The 19995-nt window shown below is 37.7% G+C and overlaps 1 protein-coding gene across 3 annotated transcripts in view; it reads left to right on the forward strand.

Moving 5' to 3' along the window:
* ADAM23 (ADAM metallopeptidase domain 23) overlaps positions 1-19218 on the forward strand; it is a 172623-nt gene extending 153405 nt beyond the window's left edge. Inside the window, exons 25-26 of one of the 3 annotated variants that reach the window (XM_005574061.5) lie at positions 3859-3949; positions 15670-19218. In XM_005574061.5, the coding sequence (XP_005574118.1) occupies positions 3859-3949; positions 15670-15718 (140 nt within the window). In that variant the 3' untranslated portion in view covers positions 15719-19218. Of the gene's footprint in view, positions 1-3858; positions 3950-7981; positions 8073-15669 lie in introns of all 3 variants that reach the window. The other 2 variants (XM_005574060.5, XM_005574059.5) reach the window with 2 other exon arrangements.
* Positions 19219-19995: the final 777 nt, after the last annotated feature.

Below are 19995 nucleotides of genomic sequence, written 5' to 3' on the forward strand. Positions count from 1 at the left end.
AATTAGATAAGAAAGGAAGTATTGTATTATTAGCATTTAGTATTTTTAAAACAATAGTTTTGAAATCTTGCTTTCTAAAGTATTAACCTTGAGGAGTATTTAGTGTTTACATTTACCTTTTGCAATATATCCTTTTGGTGACTATCTTTGTCAGTGCACAAATCTTTGATTTTATAATTTAGATGATTAGATATGAGAAGTTATCCTTATCATATATGATTATGCTTATGTATAATTATGTGCTACTTGGATTTTTTTTTCAAATAACAATGGCCTTATCAATAACCCAAGGATATATTAAGTTTAAAAAATTTTTAATACCTGTGAATTTATTTTGTTTCAGTTCAGAAAAACTATTTTCATTGACAGCATAAACTGAAATATATCCTTACATGAAATTATTTATTTTGCAACCTTTTAGACATTTGTCCATGTGTCTAAAAATGAACTTGTTTTTTTCTTTTTTGGAAAAGAGTAAGGAGATCTGATTGTACGTATAATGTATTGAAATATGGAGCTACATACCAATATTATACACTAGTACATAAAGAGTTTATTTAGTATTTACTTTTCTAGTCTTGAATTGTAGTGGAATAATAAATCCCTGAAGAAAGAACTTTGGTCCATGGAATACAAATGATGACTCTGATGCCTCCTGCCTGTGAAGTATTAAAAGATACAGGATTTTAACCCCCTTTGGAATCACGTGGGAAAATAATGCACCTTCTTATTTGAGAAACTCTCTAAAAATAAGGGGGAAAAAACCCACTCAATTTCAAAACAGCACATTTTCAAAATGTCTGTAGCATGACTTGTCTATAAAGGAATTCTACATATAAAGTAGAAAATCTTAAGAAAAGGATAAAATTTATAGTTTTTGATATTTTATACTTACCAAAAATTCTATCTTTTAGCACAAGTAAACCTAGATAGCAGGGACCAAGACTAAAATTAAACCAACAAGTAATGGAAATAAGCAAGTAAACAAAAATGAAAACATTCTGCTAGGTAATAAACAGATTCCACAAACACGTTATACTGAAAAGTAAGTGTATCAAAGAGTTAGGGAGCAAAGTTAAGTTCATAATACAAGGATTGTGTTGTCAGCTAGAAGCTGTAAGAGTTCCATCTCCAGGTTTGGTAGGATGAGAAGGAAAATAAGATATATCATCGTGTGTCCAGTATAGTTCCTTGAACAACAACAACAAAAAAGATAGTAGGTAATGAATGAGTGAATTAATGAATAAATTACAGAATAGATAAATTAGTATAGAAGTAGAATTTTTTTCCATGAGATGATAAATTCTTTGTAGCTATGAAAAGTAGCTGCAACCTTCATTTTCAAATATGTCCCCTGTAAAAATCCACCCACCCGTGAGCTACTCAGTTAATTTATGTCGAGGTGATGCACAAGTTCCTACTTGCCACAACAAAGTTCAGCGCTCTCTAAAGGAAGAGAACAAAAGCAAAGCAGGATAGACAAAAAGAAAATCTTCACATCTTTAAGAGATAACCATGTTCAGTACAGTGACAAAGAATCAAATGGCACTTTACATGTATTTGCAGGATACTGTGTAACTCAAAGTAGTGGAAGGGAGAGAGAACAGGGAGGGTAGGGATGCTTTTGAGAAAGCTTTTTTTCCCACTTTTATCTTGCTTTAGCGTTAAGAGTACTTATCAGTTAAGAATGTAGAGATAATTATTCTTTCTCATTGGAGATTACAGACTGTATCTGTTCATCTTGAACATCCTTTTGAAGCCTCTGTAGAAATGTCTTGTTCCTCTGGTTGTATTTCTAAAACCTACATGATTTTGTCTTGTTTCTGCAGTGAGAAATTATATCCATAGCAAAGACAAAAGCCTTTTTAAATTATTTTTATTTATCTTTCATATAGTTCTTACAATTTCTAAAAAATTAACATTCATTTAGTATCACAGTTTATGGGAGAGGGTTTTTTTCTATTATTTAGCATACGTGGCTTATATAAAAATTGCAGAAGTCATAGGACTGTCATGTATTGCAGCTCTGAGAACCAATGCCTAAAACTTAAGCAAAAAAAAAAAAAAAAGTTATGGCCAGGCACAGTGGCTCACACCTGTAGTCCCAGCATTTTGGGAGGCCGAGGCGGGCAGACCACGAGGTCAGGAGTTTGAGACCAGCCTGGCCAATGTGGTGAAACCCTGTCTCTAAAAATACAAAAATTAGCCAGGCGTGGTGGGGCACACCTGTAGTCCCAGCTGCTTGGGAGGCTGAGGCAGAAGAATTGCTTGAACCCAGGAGGCAGAGATTGCAGTGATGCAGTGAGCTGAGATCGTGCCACTGCACTCCAGCCTGGGTGACAGAGCAAGACTCCATCTCAAAAAAAAAGTTATAAAATATGTATTTTTAGTATTCTGAAAGCAAGGGTTTTCTAAGCTCTTTTTAAAAATGAGGCTTCATATTTGGAATGCCTTTCAATCCCAGTATTTGCCTCCATAACTTGAAAATCAGAGTAGTTCAGGTGATTTTGAGTTCTAACATATTGTCATAGTGGGGAAACATTGCTGCCACCTTCAGTGTTGGTCTTCTTCCCTTAGCCTTCAACACTCTAAGGGGACTTTTCTGTTCTCTGTTGTGTCCCCATCTTTTTTGTTTGTTTGTTTTTTTAAGAATCCAGGTTGTGCTTAGTCAATGATAAAACTAGAATTTCTCCCTTACATTATTATCTTGTGATAAGATGAAGCAGTATACAGTTGCTTAACAGGGTTAGAAATCCAAGATTCTCTCTCTCCCTCTGGGAGAATATTTAACTGAAAATGTCAGTGAGCCCAATTGTAAGCCTTAAAAAATGGTGGCTTTGAGTCGTGGATCTTTGTTTTGTTTCACTGTCTCAGAGCACACAATACACGTGAAGGGCAGCCTTGTTGAAGCCAATCTCTGTTTTCATGGAAAAGGTGATCTGAATTTGATTTCTATAGAAATACGAGATAAAGTGTGTGTATGTCCACACACTTGTGTGCACACAGGCACAGACATACAACTGCAAACAATGTGTCTTCCAACTTTAACACCAAACTTCATTTTGCCTTTGAAGGGGGAACCTTGGGGACCCCCACTCATTCCATGCCCATTTTCCAGGATAGGAAAGCTGTACACAGAAGCAGTGACATAAAGTTATTCAGAGTCTCACTCTGGTAGTCATCTACCACTTGGTGGTCTGAAGCAATTCATATGGTTTCCCAGAGACCCTAACTTTCTATCACAGCATAGTTTATCCACTTGAGACTACTACTAAACAAAAAACAAAATGTCCAAATACTATGACAGAAATCCAAACATTGCAGACTTATTTGAAATATACTTTTCAATAACTTCCCAGGTAAACATGTATTTACTTTTAAAGCTATTCTGTCTTGAATTTCTAAGGATCTTCACAAAACTGAATGATATATTCTGAATTTTGAAAAGATGTAGCTTCTTAGGCATATTTTACAGTTTGAGAATTTTGTAAACAATTACCACTGGCTTATTACTTTTGTAATTAAAATACAGATTTGCTGTTATGCAATTTAAATTACTTTTTAATTTTACCTCACATCTGGTAGGAACTATAACAGATTGAATTATTTGTGTGTTTATAAATATGTATAAGATAATTATGTTTTTTAAAATTAGGATGTGCGGAGTTTGAAGGTAAATTCACAGTTATCCTCAAATATCTTCAATGTGTATGTAGATCTTAATTTCAAATCTTATAGCAAAAAAAATTCAATATTTAGCCAACTTTCAAAGCATGTCCTGAATAGATTATTTTGTATGTTAGTGAAATTAGTGTGTCATTTCCTTTGTTAAAAAATCTCCGTTTTCCCTCCACACAGTGAATATGGCCACAAGCAGGCTAATAGGGGCCGTGGCGGGCACCATTCTGGCCCTGGGGGTGATTTTTGGAGGCACAGGGTGGGGAATAGAGTAAGCATCCTTGCCAGTTTCAGAGTGTTTCTGTGTGGTGCCTGGTGTGTGAGGCGATGCCTGTACCTGACCCCATGTCTCGTCCTGTTGACCGTGTTTCCTGTGGTAGTGCACCTTGTGGTGTGACTTGGATATTGCTTGTGTCCTGTGGTTTTCTTTTGTCCTGTAGAACCTTCTCCTGTCTGGAACAATGTGGGGCATAACATAACACTGGGTGTGCTTCCGATATCTTCACAATTAAGGCAAGAGTCCCAACACTTCCATTGCTCCTCCACTTTGTAAAAGTAATTTTAAAATACAGACTTTTTTTTAACCATTTATTGGCAAAGATACTTTTATGTGGGTGTTTTCTTAGGATTCTTGTAATAAAGTTAATCTGTGCCAGTCAAATAAACTTACATATATAACTAGAAATTATCAACAGTTATAGCACCTTTTAAAGGTGATAAAAATGATAACTACTAATGTTTTCTTCATGTATTTAGAATGACATAGGAGGCTGCAGCTTAACTTTTTAAAAAGGAGATATTTAGCATACTGCCTTCCTATTTTTCCTGTAAAATAGGTTAATAATTCAAAATTGAAGTCTACATAAATATTTGGAAGCAAGGAGCATTAAGAATGAAAAAATATTTAATCCAAACCTGTATAACCATAAGTGAACAGCTGCAAATCACCTGGTGGGTTGGTCTTAAAAGTAGCCAGGGTGTAAATAAATATATTGTGTGCCACTTGCCCATTAAGCTGTCACAGAAATACAGTTCTCCTGATGCTTTGATTTAGGGTGCTCTGTACTTGATCCACATCCTCAGAATAGCTGTCAGTTCTCCATGGGACACTGCTTCCTAAGATTGCTAATCTGTAGATTAAAATATTATCATGATTTTTTTCTTCTCTCTCTAATTAGAAAAAGAATATTTAAGAATGGCAGACATAACCCTTTACACAGTCTTTTCTATCTACTCTGGTGGTGGTGACACTTCAAAGTGGCCCAGGAATGAATTATTAGTATCTTCAGGAATCACTAGATATCTTTTACTCAGCCACCCCAAATCATGGGCTTATTGTGAATATCAGACAAGTTTTTCTTTAGTTCCATTGGTTAAAACAAATGGGTGCTCCTCTTACGTACTGGAATTGGGAGACCCAGGCACCAAAATAGCATTAAGAGGGAAGCAGGTTCATAGGTCACACCTTGTGTTGAAGATGACATGAGTCTTCTTTCTCCTGGATTCAGGGACTTTGACCAGACTTTGATCTTCCAACTCACAACTCATCGCTATGGACTGTGAAGCTGGTTAGCACAGGGGAAGCTAGAAATACTAGAAAAGAGATTTTGTTTCTCCTTGTGTGTTAGAAAACAAAGACCATAACAGGGATAAAAATATTTAGAGACAAGAACTTTGTCCTGTAAAATTTCCCCTTGGATCTGTTGACTGGGTTATATACAGAAGAAACATTCCTCTTTCAGGGCCAGCTCCATGCATGCATTTATGTGAAATTCCTCCTTGACAAATGTTAGTTTTCTGAAAATCATCCCAAATGCATTTTTTAACATTATACATTGGCTGTAACTTTGGTGTCCTTAAATGTACTAATAGAAAGGATGAATTTAATAATCCTTCCTTTAAGTCTTAGAGATAGGTAAAATCAAAGAGGCCTTTCTTGTAACATATAGTCCTTGTTACCAGCATTTGTTTTCATCAGTCATTTCCAGTTTTGTTCGTTTGTGACTATTTCTAATTGTGACAGGTAAGTCTGTGTAAGTGTATATATATTTTTTCTAAAGATAGATTTGTTATTCCTAGTTTATGAGCACTAGTTGTCTCTTAGCTTACTGATTTTTTCCCTTCAAATTCCAAGTTTTAGCATAATTGCTCAAGGAGTAAATATAGTTTTTAAAAAATAATGTAGTACAATATAGATTGTCTTAACATTTCTTAGTTTAACTGACAGAGTAATGTTCATTCAGTCACTAAGAATTCCATGGGCAGTTTTTTGTTTTTGTTTTTTTAATTTCTACTCCTTAGTTTATAAGTCAGGAATCATTTTTCATGAGTTATGTATTGATTCTAATCCTAACCTATGTTTTCTGAAGCTAACTAAGTGTAAATCATATCCAAAGCATAGAGTATGTACATGGTTATATATTTTTTAATGTTTGTTTTGAAATTTGATTCTCTGTTGAAATGTGGGGAGGAAATACATGTAAATGGAATAAAGTTTCATTAAAACAGAAGTTAGCAAACTTTCTGTAAAGGGCCAGATGGTAAATAGTTTTAGCTTTCAGCCTACAGGGTTGTCTGTCACAACTTCTCAACAATGCTATCTTAGCATGAAAGCGGCCATAAACAATATGTAAATGAATGCGCATGGCTGGGTTCTGATAAAACTTTTTTGCAAAAACAGACAGTGGGGCTAGATTTGGTCTGTGGGCTCTAGTTTGCTGATCCTTGACTTATAGGATATGTTTTAGAGTCAAACAAATCTGTGTTCACATCTTGCCACTATCACTCACTAACTTCTAGAAGCCTCTGTTTCCTCATCCATTAAACAAGGATAGTCATAGTTCCTACCTCATATGATTTTTGTGAAGATCAAATGAGATACTATATGTCAAGTGCTCAGAACTGTGTCCAGCACATAGTAAGTGCACAATACAGTAGCTAAACTATTTTTATGGCTCTCATTATTATTATTATTGATGTATCTCTAAAGGCAACTGGGATTCGTTCTCTAGATGGTCATTGGTTAGTCTTAAGAGCATGTCACAAGCCCAGGAGCCTGAAGAGACCTGCACCCCTGAGACTGTATTGCAGCTGTTCTCTACCTGCCCACCAAGCCCTGGGTGGTCTCTGAGTAAAAACACGTTATGCATATGCAATTTGAGTGCCGCCAAAAGTGACATCCATTTATGTACACAGTTGAGGGCACTGATGTGAGCAGAAAAGAGAATTTTTTACACAGAAATGAATGTATACACAAAACTCAGGGATTTTAGAGAAACTGGCAACATTGGCTTTGTGATTCTTGGAGCAGGGATAGATAGGACTGAAAGTATTTTGTTGTTAGGGGACATTGTACCTGCATATTAGCATCCTGAAGGATGGGATATTTAAAGTAATTATTATACTAGGTTTAAAGTTGCTTAGATTTTAAAATGCTGAGCTTAAGGAGAGTGAGTGAGTGGACAGGAGTTACTAGAATATGGATTAGCTCTTACCCTTAGCAATTGATAGAAATGCCACCTTGTCTTTTCTTTCTTACTGTCCTTTGGCTCTCTGCTTTTTTATATCTCTAAGCCTCAAAGTTCTGTTAATAACAGTGGGAACTTTAAAGCTATTCTCAGTTGAATCTAAGGAATCTTTTTACCATTTCCCCAAAGTTACCCAAATGAGATTTATGCTTCCTTATATCTTGCCTTTGGAACCCCATTTTGGTCTTTACCACTGTAAGGACCGTGAAGAAGTGTATCTTTGAGAGCAAGGCTTCAAAAGTCAGATCTGTAGTGATGACTTCCTTCTGACTGCTAAATTTTAACTGTCTCCAAGTGGGGAATTAAAAAGTTAGCATTCCGACCACTTTTAGGTGCTTTTTGGAAGGGCATTGTAGCAGAATGTGTTTCCTTTCCTCCATGCCCCCATTTGTCAGTCAGATGGAGCTAATCTGAATGCAATGGTGTTCTCTATGTGCTTTTACTTATTTGACACATGATACTTGGAAAAGGGAAGAGAAGAAGGATGTGTAAAGACAGTAAGTGGGGCCTATTTGCTTCCAATTCTGTGAAAGGTGAATTTAATGGAACTGAATTATCAGTGGTACAGAAACTTTAGATTTAAAGGCATGTAAATCCAAGTAACGCTCACCATGGCATCTAAAGTGCAATTAAGCTAAGTAAATAAAGGCAATTTTAAATGTTTAGCCGTCTTTTACACAGGATATTTACTTCCTGAAACTGCTTAACTGCCTTTCCCTTGTGGTAACGAAAGTGGTTGGTTCATATGACTCTCTTCCCATGATCCTTTGTCACAGGTCCTAGTGCCACCAATCTCATAATAGGCTCCATCGCTGGTGCCATCCTGGTAGCAGCTATTGTCCTTGGGGGCACAGGCTGGGGATTTAAGTAAGCAATGCCGCATGTCTTCTTCTCAGTGGCTCTGGCACTTCTCTTTTCTGCTTACATAACCAAGTTTTGAGTTCCTGCTACAAGAGCTTAGGTTCTATCAGTCAAACTGCAAAATGTAAGTCTTTTTATTCAGAAATGGGTTAGAAGTGAAGAAACACGGACCCTTAACTGTCATTTTTCAGGCAAGTGGGAAATGTAGAAGGAATTCATATACACTGATTTTTAAGGAGAACAAAGAAGTTCTTCAGTAGAAGACAGTCCAGCTTATAAGACCAGGCACTCTGAGATACATTCCTTTCTACACAGGACATCGAGGAAACCATGTAGTTGGAAATAAGTGGATGTAAATTGCTTGTATCTGTTTAAAACTTGTTTGTAGTCCACTGATATTTTGAAATTTTCACCACCTGAGTAATCACGCAATCATTACATGTATTTTTCGTATGTAACATAGTATATGTAGCTTTGTGATTTGAAAAGCTTTATAGTTTAATAAAAACAGATTTTAAAAGTATTTGTGTAATCCTCAACCAACTGAATTGGTTTTAAATCAGAATTTGAAAAATATGGCTTTGTGACACTTAATATTTTTAATGAAGGACTAAATATTGACCTGATAGGTAGGCCTGGTGTGTTTTGTTAGTGACCTTTTAGTTTGGATTGCACACTGCTTACTGAACTAAGATTGTTTAAATAGGCACACTGGGTATTCACAAATAAACTTTAATTGTGATCAAAATTTTGAAACGTGATTTATCCAGGCTGGGATTTCTACACTCCAGAATCATTGTATAATTGCTTTTTATACCTTTTCATGCTATAGTGGCTTGATGATTATGATTTGTAGGTAAGGCCTCCTATGCCTTCTGTGATCAATTAAGTTTGAGCCAGATTTACAGAAACAAATTTAAGTGGGAAATAAGACCATTACCCAAATTCAAAACCCACTTTGCCTCTATCTGGTTACTCAAAAGAGGAAGTTTTTGCCCTGAACTATCTGAATAATTGCCTTAATTATAAACTTTGTATGTTTTATATTTGGGATTTTGGATTCAATATGTTTCAGCCAGCTAAAGTGTTATTTTTAGAAGCTGATTAAAGAAACCAAAGATGATTTAAATACATTCAACATTTTCTGCTAATTTGTTATCATATTAAGAATTAATGAGTAAGCCTACAGTTTTTGAGTGCCTTTAACTTGAAATAGTATTATAAAATTATACATCTTTTCTCTTAGTATATTTATAGAGTTGAACTTGTTTAGTGAAATAGTTTTGGCATCAGTTTCTTTTCAAAAACACACACATAAAATGGACAACTCATATTTACATTTATTGTTTTGGTATTAATAAAATATTGCCCACATAGTAAGTCATGCATGTGGCATCTAGTAAGAAATATATTTTCGTTTGGGCGGACCTAATTCAAGCAAAATTTTTCTTAGTGTTCCACTGCTACAAAAGTCATTGAACATTATAGTACTGTCATACTCTTATTTTATAGTGCTTCCTTGAACTTTTTCATAAGTATGCCTCAAGAAAAATAAATTTGGATCATGCCCAGGCTTATGCCTCATTTGGCATTAAGAAATCCCGGTTTCAAAGGCCTGGAAAACAGTCTATTACACATCTTTGCCATCTAGCCACATGCAATGCCAAATTTATCATTGCAGTGTTTGGAGAGAAGAGCACACTATTCTGTAGCAGGACCTCAAAACAGTGGCCTGGCCTAGCTCACAGCTTGAATTGCATGTTTCTTTGGGGAAAAATGGAAAAGCCTTTATCACTGTGTATATAAGTGGATTAGGCCCTGTAAAGATTATTTATATCTGAGAGAGAGAGAGATCTCATTATCACAAGAGCAGAAAACAAAAGGTGGGGGATCAACACTTGGTGAGATGAGAAACAGCTGTTGTTGACTGTTCCCTGGTTGTTGCTGTGTAGGGACCTACCTGTACTGCTGAGCTAAGCCAAAGCCCCTTCCTGTGCCCTATAACTCTAATAATCACTTTCAGGGAGAATTGTGTGGAAAGCCACACAATAGGGTGAGGTATTTCATGCCCTGAAGCAAAGAAAACGATGAAGAATAATTCCAGAACATGTAACTTTAGGAGTTTAAATTTGGAGAATGTGCTACTCCTAGGTGTTGCTACGTGAGGATCTTAATTTGCTTTAGATTTTAGTAGTAGCTGTGTGGTTTGTGTTCAGCTTTAAATAACACTTCTACCTCGTAATAAAAGGCTTTTGGTGCTGAATGATAATGTTTAGATTTTCCCACCACTTGGACAGTTCTGGAGATTACTAGTCTGGAGACAATTCATAAGTATAATTATTTGCTATTTGAACTGAAAGTCTTTGAGCCCAATGTAAATGTTTAATAAGAGATTCCTTTAGAATCAGAAGTTGAAAATAGTTTGTACAAAAGATTGTTCTAAATATTGCTATTGGGAATGCCTCCTGATATCAGGTTTTTATTTCTAGAAGAAAAGTTGGTAAGGTAACCTGAACAATTTGAGGGCGGGTCAACTTTTTGATTAAAGAAAAGTATAGTAACTGCTCAGGGAAAATACTAAGTTTTCCTAATGTCACATTTCTATAGGTGTACTAGTGAGCAGTTTAGATGTAGAAGTATCATACTATACGTGACCTGCCTAAGTGTAAATGAGAAATACAGCTATGCTCTAAGCCATGACCTTGTCTGCCATTCTTTAAAGTTCTTTCCTTAAACCATTGTTTCCTCCGAAATAGGTGGTAAAAAGCATGAAAATGTGTGAATGTGTGCACATTTATGTGTGTGAAGTGATAATAAAGATGTATCAAGATTATTATAATCTGAAAATAATACAGATTTAAATTACATACTTCCTTTTAGTAGAGTAGTTGAGTCAGAGAGCTTTGGTTAATGCAAGCAAGATTTCCACAAGCAAGGTTGTGGATTTCCTGAAGAATTTTTAAATGCTTTATTTGGTAGATTTTTAAAAAATATTCTGATTTTTAAAAAATACTGTGTAATATTATGGGTAGTAACTTTACTTAATTTCTTTTCTTTTCTTTTTTTGAGGTGGAGTTTTGCTTTTATTGCCCAGGCTGGAGTGCAATGGTGTGACCTCGGTTCACTGCAACCTCTGCCTCCTGGGTTCAGGCAATTCTCCTGCCTCAGCCTCCTGAGCAGCTGGGATTACAGGCATGCACCACCACACCCAGCTAATTTTGTATTTTTAGTAGAGATGGGGTTTCTCCATGTTGGCCAGGCAGGTCTGGAACTCCCGACCTCAGGTGATCCGCCCGCCTCGGCCTCCCAAAGTGCTGGCATTACAGGCGTAAGCCACTGCGCCCGGCTAACTTTGCTTAATTTCATACTCTAGAAATATGAGGTTACTAAGGGTATGATTAGTCTATAGAGTCCCAGGTATTGAGGGTCTTAGGATTTTCCCTATGAAATCCTGTGAAAAACGAACATAGGCATGTGGTACACCAATTTGCTCTACTTCTGTATCTGCATTTGTTTTCATTCACCCCGTGCTCTTGTTCTTCCCCATCACCCACACACACAGAATAAAGTTATGAGCTGTGGTGCAGAGGATTGCAAACCTCTGTCCTAGTTGACTCATGGAGACTCATGATACCTACCCAGCATGAATAATAATACTGCTTGATTCGACTGTTAGAGCTGTTGCTTTTGCTGGACATTAGAAAAAGCTGGACCATTTTAGTAGCATCTTCCCTAAAGCTTAGGAAAGGTGAAAAGTGTATGAAAAGAGAATTTTATATCTCCATTTAAAAGTGAACAGGATTGCCTTCAGCGCCTTAGACATTGCTATTTATCTGATATTCCCTAAATTTGAATGTAGGGTTTTAGATGTGAGCAAAGTCATTTATACACATATTAGTAGGTGATGGTGGTAGGAAATGAGAAACTCTAGGTGAAGGTAGGAAAAGAAATGAAGGTAGTAGTAACATGGTTTGTTGAAAATTGAAATCAAAAGGACTACAGGATGAACACAGAGTTCTTCCAATGATACTGTAACGCCTCAGTCTGTGGAACCCCATCACCACATCTTACTCTCCCACTACTTGCCCTGTCCATGGGATTCAGTGGCAAAGTGAATTTCAACAGTGGCCGTACTGGCCTGGCATAGCTACTCCTTACATTAAAGTGTTAATTCTGTGTAAGTATCATACGTGGTTCCTTCTCTCTGAGAAGTTATTTGTGTTAAAAGCTCTTGCTGAGCCTAACTCTGGATTTAAGAGATTCTGTCTGGCCTGTGTTCCATTTTATTGGACATGTTAAAGAAAAGGTATTTATGTTCTCACACAAAATGGAATTTAGAGAGGTATATCTAGACTATTACCAGCAAAGTTAAGAGTTATCTGAGGCCGGGCACGGTGGCTCATGCCTGTAATCCCAGCACTTTGGGGGGCCGAGGTGAACGGATCGCCTGATGACAGGAGTTCGAGACCAGCCTGGCCAACATGGTGAAACCCCATCTCTACTTAAAATACAAAAAGTAATCGGGCATGGTGGTGCACACTTGTAATCCCAGCTACTCGGGAGACTGAGACAGAATCCCTTGAACCCGGGAGATGGAGGTTGCAGTGAGCCGAGACCACACCATTGCACTCCAGCCTGGGTGACAAGAGCGAAAAACTCTGTCTCAAAAAAAAAAAAAAAGTTATCTGAATTCAAGTCAGATAAAATTTGAAAGGAACTTAATATTGCTAATTATATTTTCTCAAAAGAGTAAACACCATTTTTTGTGGGGGCCTTTTGATTTTTATAGGATTAGGAAATGGAATTAAATTTGGCTAGTCTTTCCATGAGGAGGATAGCCAGACTGCTGCTTTTTTGAATTCCATGATTATATCCCTGTCCAAAATGAGAAGCCTAATTCCCTTAATGCCTGGGACTCTTGGGTTAGGCACTTTCTCTTTCATGGTGCCAGACAGGCCAGGAAGATCAGTGCATTTCCCTGCCCCAGCACCCCAGGGAAGTGAGCTTAGTGTATGGTGGCCTAGGAGGGGTTGGGCTAGGGGCACTTCATCAGGGGGTGACTCAGCATAGAATGATAAGAATGTGCTAACCATGGATAAATATATGCCCTTGAAAGAAGGTCTAAAGGCTTTACAGCTTTGAAATGGTTATTGTTACGCAGAGAGTCTTGCTTTAATTTTGTGTAGATGTTTATGTGTATAATGTATATTGTAGACAAAAGTCCATATTATTTCAGAAGTAGTAAAAATTGATGAAACCTGTGACAATGTAAGCTTTATGGATTATGCTGGTGTTTTATAATGATCCAGAAATACCTTACAGGTTATGAGAAAGTTAATTACCTTCAGAATCCTAGTGAGCAGAGGGTATTCAGAAGAAACCGTTATGGAAGAAAGATAGCAAGGACCTGCCCACAGTAGTTGTACTTTCACATTAAAATTGAACTGCAAGAATATTTTTTTCATAGAGAAAATTCAGACCGTTCTCAACATAGAGTGGCCATGGTGGTTTTACAATTGATGTGTGAGGCACCTTCACAGCCCACTTGCCTCCGGAGTGTTCATCTCTGTCCTCATCGTGGGGTTGCTTCCCTTGTAACTGAGCTCACCTTCTCCCTGCTGGGACATCAGTGGAAGAGCTAAAGTCCTGGAATGCCCCATTGGTGTTCAGAGTCCATTTTCATCCAGAAAGATACAGGTCTGCAGGATGGCTCGGCCCCTCGGTCTGACCTGGGAACCCAGTGATCCTATAGAGCAATATTTCTGTAAAAAGGTGCAACCTGAGCTTCAAAAACCAACTTTTAAAAAGAGCACAAGCTTTTGGACACCAGCGGTTGTCTGTGTGCCAGGATGAAATGGAAATGTCCTATCTCTATTTAAAAGTGGACTGCATTGCTGTTATGACCTTGGACATGGCTACTTATGGGTCATTCCCGAATTTGAGTAAAGGAATTTAGATGTGGGCAATATAGTCATTTACATGCACAGTGCTAGTTTGGTTTGCCCTTTCCTCTACATTTGGATTTACTGAGGAAACTTTAACATTTATCTTGAGTTCTAACAATACATAGCTTACAAGATTGGGGCCTCTTGTCCTTCAGGGTCACTTCACAAGGTCAGGCAGTCTCAGTTTTTCCTCCCTGACTCACAGAGTATGGCTCCTTAAACCTCTGCCTTCCAGGGATATGAACATAGGTGGCAGATGGAGACCCTGTGGTCTGCAGCAAACTAACTTGGTGGAGGATGCGTTATGGGATACTTGCCTTTTGGTCTCACACTGGTTTCTTAGGCAGCATCACCAGTGCCCGCTTCCAAGAATGTTGACTTAAAAGAGGGCTGGGTGGGAATGATGAAGAAAAATAAGCAGCATTGTTGCAGATAGTGTTGGCTGCAATGGTTGCCTGCTAGGCCAATGAGTCACACACTTAGGTCACTCATGAAGATGTTTTAATGTAAACTTTTAAAAAGAAAAGACAAGTTTTCTTTAAAGACTTTTATGTTGATATTTCAAAAGAGAAGCATCAAAGTGACCATCTTGGGGAAAATAAGAACTTTGCAGGATGCCTTTATACTTATTTTGAGCTTTGGTTTTGTTTTTATTTTGAATTACTTGTTGGGGAGGAGGAATATATTGCAATGGCTTTGATACTTAGGGCCTGTAAGGGTATCCAAGCTGGCCCTGAGTCAGTGGGCAGGAGAATGAGGGCTCTGGGGACTCCTCAGTCTCCAGTTTTGCATGATGCCTCGGTGGCAGCAGCATTGCACCCGCCCAGTATGCAGACTAAATGCATGAGCCCCTTGCTTGATGCCCCACATAAAGCCAGACCATGGGGAGGTTGCAACCAACTTTTATTGTTGCCTTGTAGTGTCTTGCTGGTTCTTTCTTTTCTCTTTAAACATAGGAGCCACTTTTTAGGAGACTGGACATTGTGAGCAAAGCATTTTAACTTGCCAATTTTCAACTAAGCTAAATTCTGCATTTGCTTAACTAACCTGAACCTGTGTCCACTCTCCTTTGAGTGCACCGTCTTACTGTGCACTCTGTTTTCCAACTTTCTAGATATGAAAAATGCTTGTTCTATAGTAGGGTAAGAGCTCACACACCCAAGGCAGCAAGATAACTGAATAGAGCAAGGCTTTTTTGCCACTTTGGCAAAGGCCAGTCCAGTGCTGTAGAACTGGTATAAGCCTGAAGGGAAGTAGCTATGAGACTTTCCATTTTTCTTAATTATCCCAATAGGCCGCTTCACGGAAGAGGCCTCCCTGTAATAATTTTCACCTAATGAATTAGCAGTGTGATTATTTCTGAAAGAAGACAAATTGGGCCGCAGAGTCTTCTTGTGATTTAAAATGAACAACTCAAAGTTTCTTTTGGTCTTCATCAAAGGACATACTCTAGGGGGTATGTTATGAAGACATTCAAAAATGTTAGCTGTTCTATCTTTCAATTTCAAGTTATTCCGGAGACTGCCTCCATGTGAGTTAATTACTTTGCTCTGGAACTAGCATTATTGTCATTATCATCACAGTTCTCTCATCATCATCTGATTAATATTGTGGATTTTCCCCCTCTGCTTGCATCTTCTTTTGACGCACTCTGGAAGAAATGTCAAGAAGAGAAGGTTTGATCCTACTCAGCAAGGCCCCATCTGAATCAGCTGCGCTGGATGGACACCACCTTGCACTGTTGGATTCTGGGTATGACATACTCGCAGCAGTGTTGCCGGAACTATTAAGTTTGCAAACAAAACCTTTGGGTGGTAATGACTACGGAGCTAAAGTTGGGGTGACAAGGATGGGGTAAAAGAAAACTGTCTCTTTTGGAAATAATCTCAAAGAACCCCTTTCACCACCTGTCAATAAAGGGGGAGGGGGCAAAAGACCATGCTATAAAAAGAACTGTTCCAGAATCTTTTTTTTTCCCTAACGGACGAAGGAACAACACACACACAAAAATTAAGTGCAATAAAGGAATCATTAAAAAACATAGTAAATGATTTTTTTTCCCTCAGCCTGCTGGCACTTAATATCTTCTAAATGATTTGGCATGATTTTTTTTTCTTTACTACCGATGACAAACTCCAGTGGCATGAAGATCTAATTTTCGAAAGGGTAAAAACTGCATGGCATATATACAACAAGCTAGCAAGCCAATTCTCAGCAAAACCTGCAACAGAATTCCTAAGGTGAAGATGACAGATGAACACACAGAAGCTGCCTGGGCCTCTTCACTTAAACACGTCCCCACACCCCATCCTCTCGGAGCCCCACTACTTACCCCCCACCTCCCACCCTCTATAATCCCCACTCCCCACTGGAGACCAGACCAGGGCAGAACTCCACGGACCTTGCTCTTGTTGATTCACTTTCCCCATTGTGTTTTCTCCTGGACTGAGCATCCTTTGGAAATGGGAGCTGGAATTTGAACAATGATGCTATTGTATAGTTGTTTTATAAATGTAAATATGGAAATAAGAGATTTTGACACATCATTTCCACTTGTCTGTATTGAGATATTTTCCTTGTAAAGGGTCTCTGTAAACTTGAGTTTATTTTTTGCTCCCCATCTTTTTTGTTTCTTGTCTCTCTTTCTCTGTCTCTGTCCTTCTCTCATAATATGTTATACAATGACTCTTGGGCTTGCTTAAAAAGACAGATGTAGCCACAGATGCAGGGAGTTTGGGCACAAAACAAGTGCAGTTTAAAGTTGGTGTGCATTAAACCAAAAATAAACAAAAGGGGGGGACACAAACAACAAAATAACCCATATCAAAGACACAAAATTAAGTAAGTGGAAATATATGTACTAAGTCTCAAAAATTTTTTGATGTCATTATAAACCTATGTATATAATGTAAGAAAGTAGACACCCTTTCAAATTAATCACAAAAGTGCCAAGCTCATGATTTTGGTTTTCGGTGTTGACAATTTTCTTTCCCTGTCTTTAATGTGAAAGGAGGATAAACTTAAAGCCTTAAATAAAAAAAAAATTTAAATGTTAAAAGCTTGGAAAAAATTAAACTTTCCATTTTATTTGTGTTTGTTAGCGTCAATATTTCATCCATGCTTATTTTCCTGCCTCAAAATATATATGGTAGGACCCTATTGGAAAAGTGGTAATGGGAATAGAAGGAGCAGTTACCTTTGTATCCACGTTGTTAACATAGGCTTTTATGCTGTGCCATGCTTTCAAGAAACCTTGTTTGACCTCCGGCATTTTACTGATCAGTGGACCATTGCACTGGATTGTAATGGGATTCTACTATATACAAATCCACATTCTTCTTCTCCCTCTAGCCAGATTTGCAGATGTAATCTGGGCTTTCCAAGTCCCTCTGAGTTTCCTTCACTTTTACTGATTTTTTTCTTCTAAATATGGTCAAGATAGCTTCTGTCACATGTTAAATAAATAAGCTAAAGAAATTCGGTCCCAGCTTTGTTTTAATGTACAAACCTGTATGTGATCACTTCAGTGAGCATCCATCTATAGATGGGCTTTAGTAAAGACTGTCCCAAAGAGCCCCTACTTCTCTAATGCCCTTTTTTTTTTTTTTTTTTTTTTTTTTTTAAGGAAAAGGACATGCAGTTTTACTCGTCACTTCTTTATGACACCAAATCCATTGCTAGATTTAGCTCTTGGTCCCTTTTCAGCAAGATTCATGTTATCAGTCTTACAACTTTGATTTTGGAAAGTTGGAATGCACTGCTTAACACAGTGGATTTTTTTCCCCCGAGGTGTCTATCACTGGGGAAGTACCACAGTCATAGAGCAGAAACTTTAATTTCTATTTTCTACAATAGACCATCACCAAACATCTTACTATGTTGTTGCTTTCTGAGTAATAGGTGCTATACAGGTAGGCGGGCTTTCTCTAGGACTAGCTGTACATTTATATTGTAATAACAGGGCTATCTACAAGGCCTCTCAGCCTTACTCCTGGCTTCATAGGACACAGGTAGCATCCCTCTAGTTAGCGGCAATGGCTCTTTCAGCTCGGAGGAAGCTTGGAGGAAACTCAGATTACTTGGTATCTTTTCCTGTTGCTGCATTGCTTAGTGTTTCCTTGTTGCTGGTTCCTACTCTCTAGTAGATACTAAGCTGCTGCGAAGTACACCATACACATTTCACTGAGATTCCAGAGGCACCATGGTGACTTAACAGAAATAAAATCGTGGTGGTTACAAAACAATTTAAATCTCTATTGTTAACTTTTAAGCATTTCACAAACAACATTGTAAATGTGCGATGTTATGTTTTAAATCAGACCACAGTGGTCCCCAAATATTATGTACATATGGCAAATGTCAGTGTAACTTTTTGTTACACTGGCAATTTCATAGGTAATCGAACCTATGCTCCAATGTTAAAGTATTTGTGTATATGTAAAATACACAAGCTTTAAGCTATGTGTGTATGAATATGAAAGATAATGCAACCATATCAATCGTAAAAATGGATTATAATTATTTTTGATGGTATTAGGTTATGTAGTTTCAAACTCTTTGCTGTATTTTCTTTTGCACATGCCATTCATTTGCTAATTTTTGTGGTGTGGAGATTCCTTTTTATTAATTTGAGCCCAAAGCACAAGTGTATCACTGTTTAATGTTACCCAACAAGAGTTAGTGTTAAGTGATGATCAAGTTCCCATTTCACCTGCTCTACTTTTGCTGCGTTAATTAATGACACCTGGATGAGGAGACATGCGCTAACTTCATTGCTCATCTGGGATAGTGCATGAGCCCATTAGAGCTACTCCTACTAGATAACTGAGCAGTACACATAAGTGCATGTTATGAAACATGAATCACATAGAGCTGTGGAGTTTTACCAAGTGGTGTGTGTGGTTTTTGTTTTTTACTATGCAACGATGGGAAATGCACAAACTTTTCAAAGACTAGTGTCTGAAGAACTTTACAAACAATACTTGAATCCTTTCTTTAAAGTTATCCCATCATGTTTTATAGTCATTGTTGCTTCCATTGTTAATTTCCATTTTTAAGTGCTTTGTAATTTTTTTAACTGCACTACCTGAAGTTTTGTTTGAAATTAATAAACTCATTCATATCTTGTTGGCTGCCTATGAATGGAGATTCAGTAGTCATTGTATGCATCTTTAAGTCAAATGTGTATTAAAAGTTTCATTAACATAGAATGTCGTAGCTTTATACTTTAATCAGTTCTTTTAAACCCCTTTTCTGTGTCGTCTTACATTTCTGATTAAATGGCTGTGTGCCTGATATCATCAGAGTTTTAGCATGGATCCAAAGGCTCACTGAAAATTTAAGCAGTCAGTGGCACAAAACAAAATCTCTGATTATTGATAAATATATGCCTGATTAGGATTCAGTTTCATTGGATTCATTGGACTCTTTTGCTTCTTATAAATCAGAAAAAACCTACCTTAGGATCGATTATAGGTTTTTTTGTTTTTAGTGTCTCCCTTCTGAGTTTTAAGAATGGATAGCTAGTAATCACGTCCACACTTTGAACCTGGTACCAAATGTATGATCAAGCAACAAAGAAAATAGAAGGAAATCTGGTTATATAAATTGTACTGTAGGCCGGGCGCGGTGGCTCAAGCCTGTAATCCTAGCACTTTGGGAGGCCGAGACGGGCGGATCACGAGGTCAGGAGATCGAGACCATCCTGGCTAACACGGTGAAACTCCGTCGCTACTAAAAAATACAAAAAAAACTAGCCGGGTGAGTTGGCGGGCGCCTGTAGTCCCAGTTACTCCGGAGGCTGAGGCAGGGGAATGGCCTAAACCCGGGAGGCGGAGCTTACAGTGAGCTGAGATCCGGCCACTGCACTCCAGCCTGGGCAACAGAGCGAGACTCCGTCTCAAAATAAATAAATAAATAAATTGTACTACAAAAAACATTCTAAGGAAGGCATTTCTTCACAGCTCCCATGGAATTGGTCACCA

This window comes from Macaca fascicularis, chromosome 12 (assembly GCF_037993035.2).
Source record: "Macaca fascicularis isolate 582-1 chromosome 12, T2T-MFA8v1.1".
NCBI lineage: Eukaryota > Metazoa > Chordata > Mammalia > Primates > Cercopithecidae > Macaca > Macaca fascicularis.